The following is a 12,667-nucleotide window of genomic DNA, read 5'->3' as shown; positions in this document are numbered from 1 at the left end:
ACTGGAGAGGATTTTCTAAAAATGTTAAAATAAAGCAAATTTTGCAAAAATATGTATGAGATTTTAAATTTTATTTAGCTAAACTTTGAGGCCTAGTTGGGCTAAAGAATAGTAGTAATACGACAAATTGAGCCTGTTTAAGGCCAGGTCCTAGCTAGCCTAGACCTAACAAAAAGCACCGCCATCTAAATTCTAGGCCTAGAATAGATCTGATAGGTAGGCATCCGCCTGAACTCCGTGCTAAGCGTGCATGTAGCAGCCGGCCTAGAGATAGAGAGGGACGGATCTCTTCCCTTATTTAACTAGGCCTGGCGGTATCGCCTGGTAGGGTTTTATGATATAAAATGTTATCAAGTAGGCCTACATGCTAACATAATATTTAATGATATTGTGATATTTAATCAATTCAATTGTATGTTTATACATTTTTATTTTTAATATAAAAAAACTCAAAATAGGCCTAGCTAGCCTACTTATTTTTTTGGGTCATTATTTATTAAATATGTTGACTGGATTGAATGAAATAACCTTAATTAAAAAACATTAATTAACTTTGCTTTAAATTCTGTCTTTCCAAATACTAGGAAATGGATAACCTCAAGCAGACATATCTTCAACTTTGTAAAGAGAACCGTGTTGAAGTGCAGCAGAGTGTACTGTCAGTCCTGCAACCTAGAGACTTATCCAACAAGTCTTCTCATCGACCAAGTAGCCTCCTAGATCTGTCAACTACAAGCCTCTCCTTACAAACATGTGCAATATTCAGTCGCCTCTTTGCAAATGATACTTCCATCATAGAACTGAAATTGTCGGACTCTATGATTGGAGATGAAGGTGAGTGAGTGCAATCTGTAACTAAAGATGTATTTTCCCAAAAAAACATGAAAATATTTTTTTAAAAAGACTTTAAATAGGCCATTTCGCAATTTTTAAATAAAGTTCCATCATTTCCAATTCATAGAAAAATCAATAACAATAAATATTTTCACTTATAAGACAAAATAATTTGGTTAAATTCAACCAAAGACCTATTTACTTCCAGTAAATTTAATAATTTTTTTACTTTAAATTCCAGTTTTTCAGGAAAACTTTTTTTTAATCAAATTTTTGGTCAAAGTGAATAACTATTATTACATTAAAATAGCATATAGTATTCAACAAAAACATAATTATAATAAAATAATTTTTTCCAGGGGACAATATATCTTTAACGATTATAATTATTGTTATCAGTAATGAAAATATTCACTGGTGTCTGATTTCATCTGCCAGTTATGAATGCCTTAAATTGATATTTTAGTCACCCTTGTCTTTATCATGGAGTAACATGTCTTTATTGAGAACAAAGGTTAGGCTTGGTTTACTCAACATTGTCTTTAATTACCATTGTCAAGAGTGATGATTTTTTTTTAAAGGTGAATTATAGCGACTGAAATAAATGGCAGCCAATATGTACTGTGACCGTAATTAGTTTGTCAATTAAATGTTACTTGAAATATTAAGATAACATTTTTTTATCCTCTTTTAATTAGGTGTCAAGCTGTTAGCTGAGGGCTTTTCGAAAAATTCATCCCTAAGAATGATTGATTTGAAGGGAAACAACATTAGGTCATCAGGGACAGAGTTTTTAGGACAACTGTTGAGGCGCAATCACAATATTAAAAGGTAAAGAATTCTTCCAACATACCTATAGAATAGATTTATATCTATTCATCCTGACTTTTTGAACAAAAATTGTACCTATAATATACATTTTGTATATTTTTCTAGACTGTTTCTTGAATGGAATTCTATTGGATTGGACAGCAATTCTTTTGCAATGTTTGCCGATGGTCTCTCCACCAATAACTGCTTAGAGCTCCTTGACTTAAGAAACAACCAGATGAGTCATGATTGTGCTGGTGAACTCGCTATGGCACTTAAAAAAAACTCAACTCTGAAAGTTCTTGGTAAAGTAATCAAAGTATATACTTTATACATAAGCCCACAATAACTGAATTGAAATGTACAAATGTATGTTATGGTTGATAGCATAATAAAACCACAACAATTGTAAAATATACTATATCTCAACAGCCTTACAAAAAAGCTATAATATAAAGGTGATTCATCAGAATTAACTTTACCATAGAAGAGTGTCTGTTAAGTTATATTGTTTCAAATTATTTTTAAAGATCTTAGATGGAACAATCTAGGTTTAGTAGGAGGGCGCTGTTTATTGAATGGATTGCAGCACAATGACACTATCATCCAGGTTGATTTGAATGGTAATAATATTCCACAAGACCTGATTAAAGCAATAGGTAAGTAGTAGGCAATGAATGATAGATTGACAATGATGTTTATTAACCCTACGAACCACCCTACGATCGACGCGTAGATAATTATAATAACAATAGGCTACAATCTAAATGCGTAAATATAGTGGTGGTCGACGCCATGAAAGTGGTGGTCGGAAATTCTGAGTGGTGGACAGGGCCGACCACCGTGGCGAGAACCCTGAATACAAAACAATTAAGTTGAAGTATTCATCTAAATACATAGTTCACACAATTATTTAAAATTAAATTTTTCAAATTAGATATGTTGAGAATAAACAATGAAAGCAAGAATAATCTCTCACAGCAGCATCAAACGCGACAAGATCTCCTGACACGCGAGATACGGCAACTGAAGAAAGAAAAGAGACAACAGGTCGGTGACTTAATTACAAAGATAGATAGAAAGGACGAGGAAATGCAAAAGACACAAAGAAACACAGGAGAACGTTTACGGCAGTTACAAGAAGCGTTGCATGAAAGGAAAACAGCTTTTAATTCATTACAAGCAAAGTAAGTATACAAGCAACTGTTAACAACATGTTGGGGAATTTATTATTTCCATCAGCAAAAGAGGTATTCCTTTGTAACTAATCTCAGGTAGAGGCTCACAGCTTGTGTTTGCTCTTTTATCACCATATCTCCATTACCAAAGGAGGGTACCATAGCTTGTTTTTAGAATTTAGAACAAAACATGTATTTTTTTTCTTTATAGGTTGTCAATGACTGAAGCTGAACTTTCATTGGCTGACCAAAAATCACATGATCTTACTGCTTTAATTGACCACATGAAAGAAGAACATTCAGTAATAACATCAACTCAACAGAAAGAGATTGGCCATGAAAGAGAGGTTAGTAATAATGTGTAGAGGGTTGAATTGTCCAGTTTAGTGGATTCACCTAGGGTAGATGGTGGATTTTCCCAGGGTAGGGAGTTGACTCCCCTAGGGTAGGTTAGATTAGCCCAGGGTAGGGAGTGTTTTTCCACGGTAGGTGGTGGATTTGCCTAGAGTAAGAAGTTGAGTTCCCAGCGTAGGGGTAGATTAGCCCAGGGTAGGTGATGGATTTGTCCAGGGTAGGCGGTTGATTCGTCCAGGGTAGGTGGTGGATTTGCCCAGGGTAGGCGGTTGATTCGTCCAGGGTAGGCGGTTGATTCGTCCAGGGTAGGCGGTTGATTCGTCCAGGGTAGGCGGTTGGATTTGCCCAGGGTAGGCGGTTGATTCGTCCTGGGTAGGTGGTGGATTTGCCCAGGGTATGCGGTTGATTCGTCCAGGGTAGGTGGTGGATTTGCCCAGGGTATGCGGTTGATTCGTCCTGGGTAGGTGGTGGGTTTGCCCAGGGTATGCGGTTGATTTGTCCAGGGTAGGTGGTGGATTTGCCCAGGGTATGCGGTTGATTCGTCCTGGGTAGGTGGTGGATTTGCCCAGGGTATGCGGTTGATTCGTCCTGGGTAGGTGTTGGATTTGCCCAGGGTAGGCGGTTGATTCGTCCAGGGTAGGTGGTGGATTTGCCCAGGGTATGCGGTTGATTCGTCCTGGGTAGGTGGTGGATTTGCCCAGGGTATGCGGTTGATTCGTCCAGGGTAGGTGGTGGATTTGCCCAGGGTAGGCGGTTGATTCGTCCAGGGTAGGTGATGGATTTGTCCAGGGTAGACGGTTGATTCGTCCAGGGTAGGTGGTGGATTTGTCCAGGGTAGGCGGTTGATTCGTCCAGGGTAGGTGGTGGATTTGTCCAGGGTAGGCGGTTGATTCGTCCAGGGTAGGCGGTTGATTCGTCCAGGGTAGGCGGTTGATTCGTCCAGGGTAGGCGGTTGATTCGTCCAGAGTAGGTGTTGGATTTGCCCAGGGTAGGCGGTTGATTCGTCCAGAGTAGGTGTTGGATTCGTCCAGGGTAGGCGGTTGATTCGTCCAGGGTAGGTGGTGGATTCAAGTGTAGACTGGAGCAAATACCCTGCTAGTTTGAATCTTTAGAAAATTATGAAGAAAACAAAACTGTATATTGTTTTGTATATAGTGTCTTCATTCCCCTTGTTTTTTGTTTTTGAACCAGGAAAGATTTCTGATTGAGTCAACATTATCCAAAGAAATATCAAACTACAGAGATAAGAATGAGCAGATGGAAAACAAGATAGAAGACTTGGAAAAAAAGTGTCAACAACTACAGGATCTGGTTTACAATCTGAAGGAAGACAATGCAGAACTACATGCTGAACTTAAAGTACAAAGCACTGAGAATGAAGGTTGGTTAAATACTGTCAACTTTTCAAATACCGGACACCCAATGCTTGCCTAAAATACTTCTTTTTTTGTAATGCATTTTGAATAGTGAAATTTGTTTTTGGTAAATTTGCCGTTTTGAAGAGAAGGTGGAATTTCTAGAGTTTTGAAATACTTATAAAATTATTATGCTTATATGATTGTGTGTAGAATATTGGGTGATATTGATTTACCTTCCTTACTATAACCTTCAAAGGTATGATGTTTTTATTTTATAGAAAAATTGCAAAAGGAGAGGCACAGGGGAAGGGAAATAAATCGTGATTTGGAGACTCGTCATGAAAAAGAACAAATGCGATTCCGTCAGCAGATGGAGGACAGCGAGAAATCATACAAGGAAAGAATTGGAAAACTGGAACAGCAGAGACTAACATTAGAAGAAGAGATAAGTAGACAAAAGACGCAGCAAGTCGCTGACAGGATGGCCATGGAGGAACAAGTGTTACAGGCTAAACAGCGTGTTAAAGAGGAAGAGGTTAGTTACGAAATGCACGATATTAACATGACTTGCATATAAAATATTACCTATCTCTTTGTTGTCGAAAATCCAAAAAATATAGTAATTAATTTACATCATGGGTTCTCAAAAGTTTTTACCATGGGTCAGATTGTAATTTACATAATCTAGATATGGAGCATAGTTACAGGGATCATGGGGTGAAACCCTCAAATTTCATGGGCTTTGCCACATTAATGTTTTTTAACATTACTTTTATTAGGGGCTACCTTTTGAGAGCCCCTGATTTAGATATTTATTAGGTTTTGAGAAAAGGCCAAATAAAAGTTTCGTTTGTCTATAGATTTAGCAATAAAGGATGTATAATTCTAAACTATATTCTAGCAATTAAGAGCTTGAATAAATACGTGAAATTGAATAAACAAATAGAGTTTCGCCAGGTTTTTTCCTATTTTGTTTGTAGCAACAAAGAAGCAAGTTCTTGGAAGACAAGATCCGTCTACTTCAAAATGCCAAGGATGATTTACAACAGTATTCATCACAACAAAGTCAAAGTTCAGCGGAGTACCAAGCTAAATTTAGCAATGCTACTCTCGAGATCGAGTCACTGAAGCGTAAACTGGAGGATCTGAATCATGTAAGATTCATTATTTTAATTAAAACCTCTATTTTAATGTTTCCCTTGTGGTGATGTTAAAGGCAAAGAAAAAGAATGCTTAATCAGACTGGCTTTTGTTTAAAATTAATTATTTTTTAGGGTTTTTTTTACAGAAGTGAATAACTTTATTAAAACAAATGCAAAATGGTGTATGTAAAGTCTGATTTTCATTTTTCTGGAGGACAATACATCTTTAATAAATTGTGGACTCTTAAGCCTTGTCTAGATTATTAAACTACTGTAGTTTGACGAAAGCAGTGTGATATACCTAAAATTGTAGTGATATGACATCATCATGTCTATATATGGGCACATCATTATTTTTTTTCACCTAAAGTTTGATAGTGTAGACAGAGCTTGTACTTCCTTGCTTTAATGTACTCTAGAAAAGTTGATCAACCTACCTCTTACAACTAATATGTAAGCTCTGTCTACACTATCAAACTTTATGTGACAACAAATGTGATGAGCCCATATATGGACATGATGACATATCACTACCATATTTGGGCATATTACTACCATATTTGGGTACATCACACTTTTTTTTATAGTTAGACAGAGCAACAACATTATGTAGATTTCCTTTGAATTGTTTTGCAGGAACTTGCAGGCAAAGCTAATGAAACAATAGCAGAAGTAAACAAAGTACAGTTAAATCATAGTAAACAAATGAGTAAGCTAGAAGCGCAAGTAGACAGGTTCAACGATGTACAAGAAAGGTGTGAAATGCTAGAACAAAAACTTAAAGGTTAGTAATATCAAATCTAATATCAATCTTATTTAAGTAGCACCCCTCTTTTTGGACACCCTATTTAGGGACACTTTCGCGTAAATCTAACAAAAAAAAATATATTTTTCAACAGTTACATTATATTTTATAACAGTTATGCTTACTGTTGGTATTATCTGTTTTCCTCCTGATTTTTCAAATAATATTAGAAAAACATATATTATATACTTTCTTTAATAATTTAAGAGTATACAGTATATACATAAAATGTTTCTACATTGTTCCAAATAAATTGTTAAAAAATGTTTTTTTGATAGATGAAAATAAGAAACATCAGTTAGAGATTGAAGATTGTGAGAACAAGATAGGATCGTTACAAGAAACGCTGAGATCACAAGATAATGAATTCTCGCGTCTACGTGAGGAAGATGTTCAGAGGGCTTCTATGCTCCAGGCAGCCTTCAGTAACTATTTTAGCATGCCTAGAACACCACTAGCCTCACCAAGAAAATAAAGAAACCATCTTTTTGCTTGTCGGTTTTGTATTAAAATTTTACAACAGTAAATGATAGCAAGCTTTTATGCTGGGACGGTGGACGAATGAAATTGTAATTTAACAGAACATGGCAAGCGTATTCCATCGACATTCTTTAACTGTCCTGAAAGCTTGCTATTGTCAAATTATAGTATTGCCAAGAAAATTACCAAAACATAGGCAGTATTTTGCATTTCCACAAAAAGTTTAAAAAAATGAGCATTTAAAAAAAATATGCACAGTACTTTAATTGATCAAATTTGGTCCCACTGTGTAGTTGGTGACAATCACAAATATGTTTGTATCCCAGTTTACGAGGTGAGATATTTATACCCTGGAGCTTGCCTTAGTAGGTCTTTTAATTGTATTGTTAATCAAAGTTTATAGACACTTGCATACCAATGCCAAAGTTTAGAACAAAGTGTAAGCTTGTAGATTAGCAACAGTATTAACAGAGTTAGGAACAAAAGATGTAAAGATTACATATGCAAAATGAAATTGAACAAATATGAATTATAACCTTGACATGGTGATGAGTATAATTACTCATCAATCTAAAAATATCATCGAACAAAATGCCATAATTAACACTACAATTTGTATATAGCACTCATAGTATTCTAATGTATAACACAGCAATCCATCTATATTAGAGCCCCTTCTTTGGGAGACCCCTATTAAGGGGCCACTTTCTTGTGAAACAAATGAAGAGAGGTATATTTGTTATGATCCCTTTAAAATGGACACTACATATTTTAATTTTTTACTTGAATGAGGTAAAATGTATGTTTTAACACTACATGCCTTATTCAGGGATACGCCTATTAAGGGGATACTTTGTTGGTCCTGAAGGTGTCCCCTTAATAGAGGCTGTATGTACTTGTTTATACATAGATAGAAAGTGTTAAGACTGTACTACCATCATCACCTTAGTTTGTGTCGTGCCATATTTTGTTGATGCAATTATTGAATATATAATATTGCCATATTGTTAATTTGCAAGTTATTTTTAAATGAAAATAATATAAATTGCTGTGTTTTTTAAAGATATATTTATGTAATTTTGCTGTGATATTTTGTAAGTTGTTTGTTTTTGATTACTTACTTTTGCAATCTGAAAACTGGAAACAGATTTTATAATATATAATATATAATTTAACTTATTTCTTTGCAATAAAAAAAATCCGTCCAACTAAACTTTGTGAAAGACACAAGTGTTATGTTTGTTTCAGTAATGTTTCATGAATTTGTATTTCAGGTATAATATTTAATATTTGTATTAATTATAGTATAGTATTTGTTTAATAAATTTACATTAGTTATGTAAAGTCAAGGGAATGATTGACGAAAAAAATTACATTTAGATAAATTGCATACCACTCTCGTAGGAATAAAACAAATGAATATGAAAAGCATTAATTTGTGTTGAACTTTTAAATGATTACTGTAGTAACAGAAAACGTTTTTCTGGTTGATGCTAGTGAGCTGAATTCAGTCCAAATTTAATTTTTTTTCATGTAAGTTTTGAATACAAATCTGGAATGAGCTAGTGTGAATTGTTGTACAAAAACTGTACACCCATTTGTCATGGTTTTTCTCTGGCAACCAGACTGGAATTCAGTATCACTGTGAACAGAGATTAAGTGATGTAATTATTTAGCAGCTCATGATGTTAAATCATTTGTGGTAATTGTGTAAATTAGAATTTCCAAATTATATATTTTGGTTATCCTGTAGTAAATGTGTTTTTATAGTTTATTTTACTTTTGGCTTTTATAAAATTAGTAGCAGTCTTGTAATATTTACAGTACGCTTATGTTTGTGTAAAATTTCAGGTGCAAACAACTTTTAACATGATACAACATTTCATTAAATATTGTACAATTTTTTTTCAAATGTATTATATACAGTATTCATAATAAAGAGTTTTTTCTATCTTTTATTTACAGTACACACTATTTTTACCAACATATTGTTAAAATGTTTTCAATTTTTTTTACAATATAAATTTTCTAAAAGTAATATAAAATATGTCATCATATGACAGCATAAAACTGAAATTTGACCTCTATTATCATTTGGTAATTACTACAGAATTTATTGTTTTATTTACAAACTATTGTTTACATTAAAAAAAATGTTACACAAATATTTTGTTCAAATGTTTTCAGTTATTTTTATGTATTTTCTAAAAAATATAATATTTATAAAATATTAAAATCATACAAGGGCATAACATTGAAATTTGATCTTATTTGGTAATTATTACAGAATTTACTGTATAGTATAAATAAAGGTTAAGTAGAATATTACTATTTAGAGACTTTTGCCCATTGCAAGTAGAACATTAGAGACCGTTGTCCATTGCAAGGCATTGTGGGTTATCTTTATACAAGCCCGTATCTTCTAACACTCCTTGTGGCGCACAAATCCACGGATCACTGGTTTGTATTTGCCAAGATACAAGTTTATCTTTTAACGATTTCAAAATGCTGGAAAATTCAGTTTCGTTAACTAGATTCTTTAATTCCATCGGATCATTTGTTAAATCAAAAAGTTCCCATTCTGTACGATAATAATAATCTTGCAGCATTTTGTACCAATGCGTTGGTTCGTGATTGCGAGTGTGGTTCAACAGTCCTTGAAACGTTGGTGAAACAAAAAAATCCTGATCAATTTGAAAAGGCATTTTATAGTTTAAATTATGTATTAATTTGTAATGTTTATTACGTACAGTTCTCATTGGATAATACATTGTGACCTCATGAATATTATGACTAGAATATACCTCATTGAACTCTGACAAGGGTGGTTCTTTATCCAAAATTGGTATTAGAGATTTCCCTGTTAAATTAACAGGCTTATTTTTGTCAAATATACTGTATTTTGGGTAAGATATATTGAGCCAATCAAGCACGGTTGGAGTTATGTCCAATAAACTGACCATCGCTTCACTAACTTGACCATTGCGTTTGTTGTTATCTGGAGATGAGACCAGCATGGGTTCAGCCATTCCAGGATCGTAAAGGTTAGTGCGACCACTAGGGAATGGGATACCGTTGTCAGAGGTATATATAATGAGGGTGTCTTTATCATGTCCTGCCTCTTGTAATTCACTCAGCACTAGTCCAATTCCTAAAATAAAATTGGTTGTATTTACTGTACTTGAGAGTAGCTTAGTAATTACTGTATTTATATACTGTACATAATATTGTTAAAACATTGTTGAAATTGTATTTTGTATGTGCATGACCCAAGGGAAGAACAACCATGTGTAGATCTGGGCCTCCGTGGTTACATAAAGTTGAATTTTACCTTGGTCTAGTCTGCTAATAGTCTGGTACTGTGCGGCTAAATCTTTACGTGCTTCCTTAGTGTCTGGTATAAAGTATGGCACCTTAATAGTGGAAGGATCATACACAACTGGTTTCCAGTCTTTTATATAACCCATGTCTTTCTCACCATTGCCAAACTTTTCACAGAATGCTCCATATTGTGGATGGGTGTGGCCACATCGATGAGGATCATGAAAGCCAATGTATAGAAAGAAGGGCCTGTTAAAAAGTTAAATTAATTAATTAATTATTTTATTTATTAATACTTTTTACTACATATGTTCCTCCTCCAATACAAACCCCTAACATCACTATATTGGAAATTTCTTTCCCTTTAATTGTACACAAAGGAACTTCAAATATACTTATGTTATTAAGGGGTCTGCTGTATATTTTCCCTTGTTTTTTCACAAGACAATATCTTATTAATAGGGGTGTCTTCTGTATAGGGGAATCCCTATTGTGTTTTTCGAATGGTGGCGTGTAACTGTATCAATTATAAACCTAAAGCTAAATAGCTTAATTTAACTACTAAATACAGTAATATAATTAGTTCTTACAATGAACCAGTAAAATCAAAGAATTCTTTAACCAGCTCCTTTATTCTGGTAATATTTCTACCAACTTGTAAAATGGAATTGTTTTCCTCAGTCTGTGCATAATCAAATGGATAAACATCCTCAGGACCTACATGTTTCTTTCCAATGATACCTGCCAACAAGAAAAGAAAAATAATTTAAGTGGTAAGGAATGCAGCAGCTACAGAAGTCATACAGTACAAAAGAACTCTAAATAAACTAAACTGGCCTATAACATTTGTATAAACTTTTAAGCAAATCATATATTTGAGGGGATACTGTATATAACAAAATGCTGCATACCACGAACAATAGAATTCTTTTTTAATATATACGGTAGACTTTTGACTTGATCGAACGTGTTAAAATGATGTACGCCTTGGTGTAATCCGTACATGCCATTCTGATGCTGAGGTAAGCCAGTCAAAATTGACGATCTACTTGGAGAACAGCTACTGACGGAGGTGAATGCATTCTTGAAAATTATGCTGCGTTTTGACAGCTCTGTGAGATGAGGCATTTGAGAAATTGTGTTGTTGTATACTTCACTTTCAAACCCGCCATCATCAGCTAATATACAAAGAAAGGAAAAATCCAAGAATTTTTTTAAAAATTTTATTCAATATTCAATGTTAAATGTTTAAGAATTGTTTTTATTTTTAACTTTAAATTTCTAAATACAGTAATAATTAGGCCTTGGCAGTATGAGATGAATAATTTTATTACTTTTTGATTCCATATATTTTCTAATATTACTTTAGCCTAGATCTGAAAAATATGCATTTCATAATCATGTTATTCACACACAAAAGTGTTAGGTAGTAGGCTCATAGCTGCTAGCAATTGACAGACGATCAGGCACAAGAACGATCGAGCCCAGGCGATTGACTTATTCCCAGATAATCAGGTACCAACGCGTGTGGTGTGGATATTTCGCTTTGGGCCCAACTGTGTAGATGTTCAGTCAGGCCCAACATAATTTAAATTAGACATCAGGCCGATTCTAAAAATAAAATTAAAGGAAAGACAATTGGGTCCACGATTTTTAAATATTCAACATAAAATAAATTAAAGCACATCAGTGAAGCCCACGAGACTGCTGCTACACAGGATGCACAGTCAGTGGCCTAGCCCCGATCGTCTGGTCTGGTTACCCTGCTAGCTAGGGACAGGGTATAGTAGCTAGATAATTACTAATACTAGGTCTAGGAAGGCCTCTTCTTTCTAGTTTAGGCAAGTTCAAATCTAGGCTAGGCCTATATAGGCCTAGGCTAGGCTTAACCTATATTTTAAGTAACGTGCAATATAATAGTATATGATAGGTATTGCTTACCAACAATTACTAGTACATTTACTAATTCGCTACTGCCTATAAGAAGAAAAAAAACGCAGCAAAATAGTAAATGTTCTGATTTCATTGTGTTGTTGTTTCTGTGTTTTCCCGACACGTGATTTACCCGGTATGGCGTGCCCAGATCGATGGTACGCTAACAAGGACAAAGGTTTATCGTGACTTTTAAACCAAAACGTGCAGTGTACAAATGTATACGAATGCTAAACGCCCTCAATCATCACAATCTCTTTAATCAGAGTGGCCGCACGGTGTATTCCTCCTTCTTCTTTGTAATTTTAATTCAATTCAATTTTTTAGTCATTCAATAAAATAGAATAAATAAATAAAGAGAAATTAAAGAGCTACATTGGCAGGAGTAGAAAGAAACAATCAAAATGTTAAACATTGCCTTGCTCAAAACATGTTCTGTTAATACATTTATTA

At 34.3% G+C, this 12,667-nt stretch overlaps 2 protein-coding genes across 2 annotated transcripts; one reads left to right on the top strand and one right to left on the bottom strand.

Moving 5' to 3' along the window:
* The first annotated feature begins 14 nt into the window (after window positions 1–14).
* On the top strand, window positions 15–9,085 carry LOC140063537 (leucine-rich repeat-containing protein 45-like). Its single transcript, XM_072109909.1, has 12 exons — window positions 15–53; window positions 585–834; window positions 1,533–1,665; window positions 1,771–1,949; window positions 2,175–2,303; window positions 2,582–2,831; window positions 3,034–3,169; window positions 4,368–4,557; window positions 4,813–5,069; window positions 5,515–5,688; window positions 6,313–6,460; window positions 6,760–9,085. The coding sequence occupies exons 2-12, from the start codon at window positions 588–590 to the stop codon at window positions 6,954–6,956; spliced, it is 2,040 nt and encodes a 679-aa protein (XP_071966010.1). The 5' UTR covers window positions 15–53; window positions 585–587; the 3' UTR covers window positions 6,957–9,085.
* Window positions 9,051–12,352, bottom strand: LOC140063544 (N-sulphoglucosamine sulphohydrolase-like). Its single transcript, XM_072109914.1, has 5 exons — window positions 12,224–12,352; window positions 11,194–11,460; window positions 10,873–11,023; window positions 10,293–10,531; window positions 9,051–10,112 (listed from the first exon to the last, which is right to left on the bottom strand). Exons 1-5 carry the CDS (start codon window positions 12,306–12,308, stop codon window positions 9,325–9,327), a joined length of 1,530 nt encoding a protein of 509 aa, XP_071966015.1. The 5' UTR covers window positions 12,309–12,352; the 3' UTR covers window positions 9,051–9,324.
* Window positions 12,353–12,667: the final 315 nt, after the last annotated feature.

This window comes from Antedon mediterranea, chromosome 1 (assembly GCF_964355755.1).
Source record: "Antedon mediterranea chromosome 1, ecAntMedi1.1, whole genome shotgun sequence".
NCBI lineage: Eukaryota > Metazoa > Echinodermata > Crinoidea > Comatulida > Antedonidae > Antedon > Antedon mediterranea.
The sequence above is the reverse complement of the archived record's forward strand: the minus strand, read 5'-3'. Positions and strand labels throughout refer to the sequence as shown.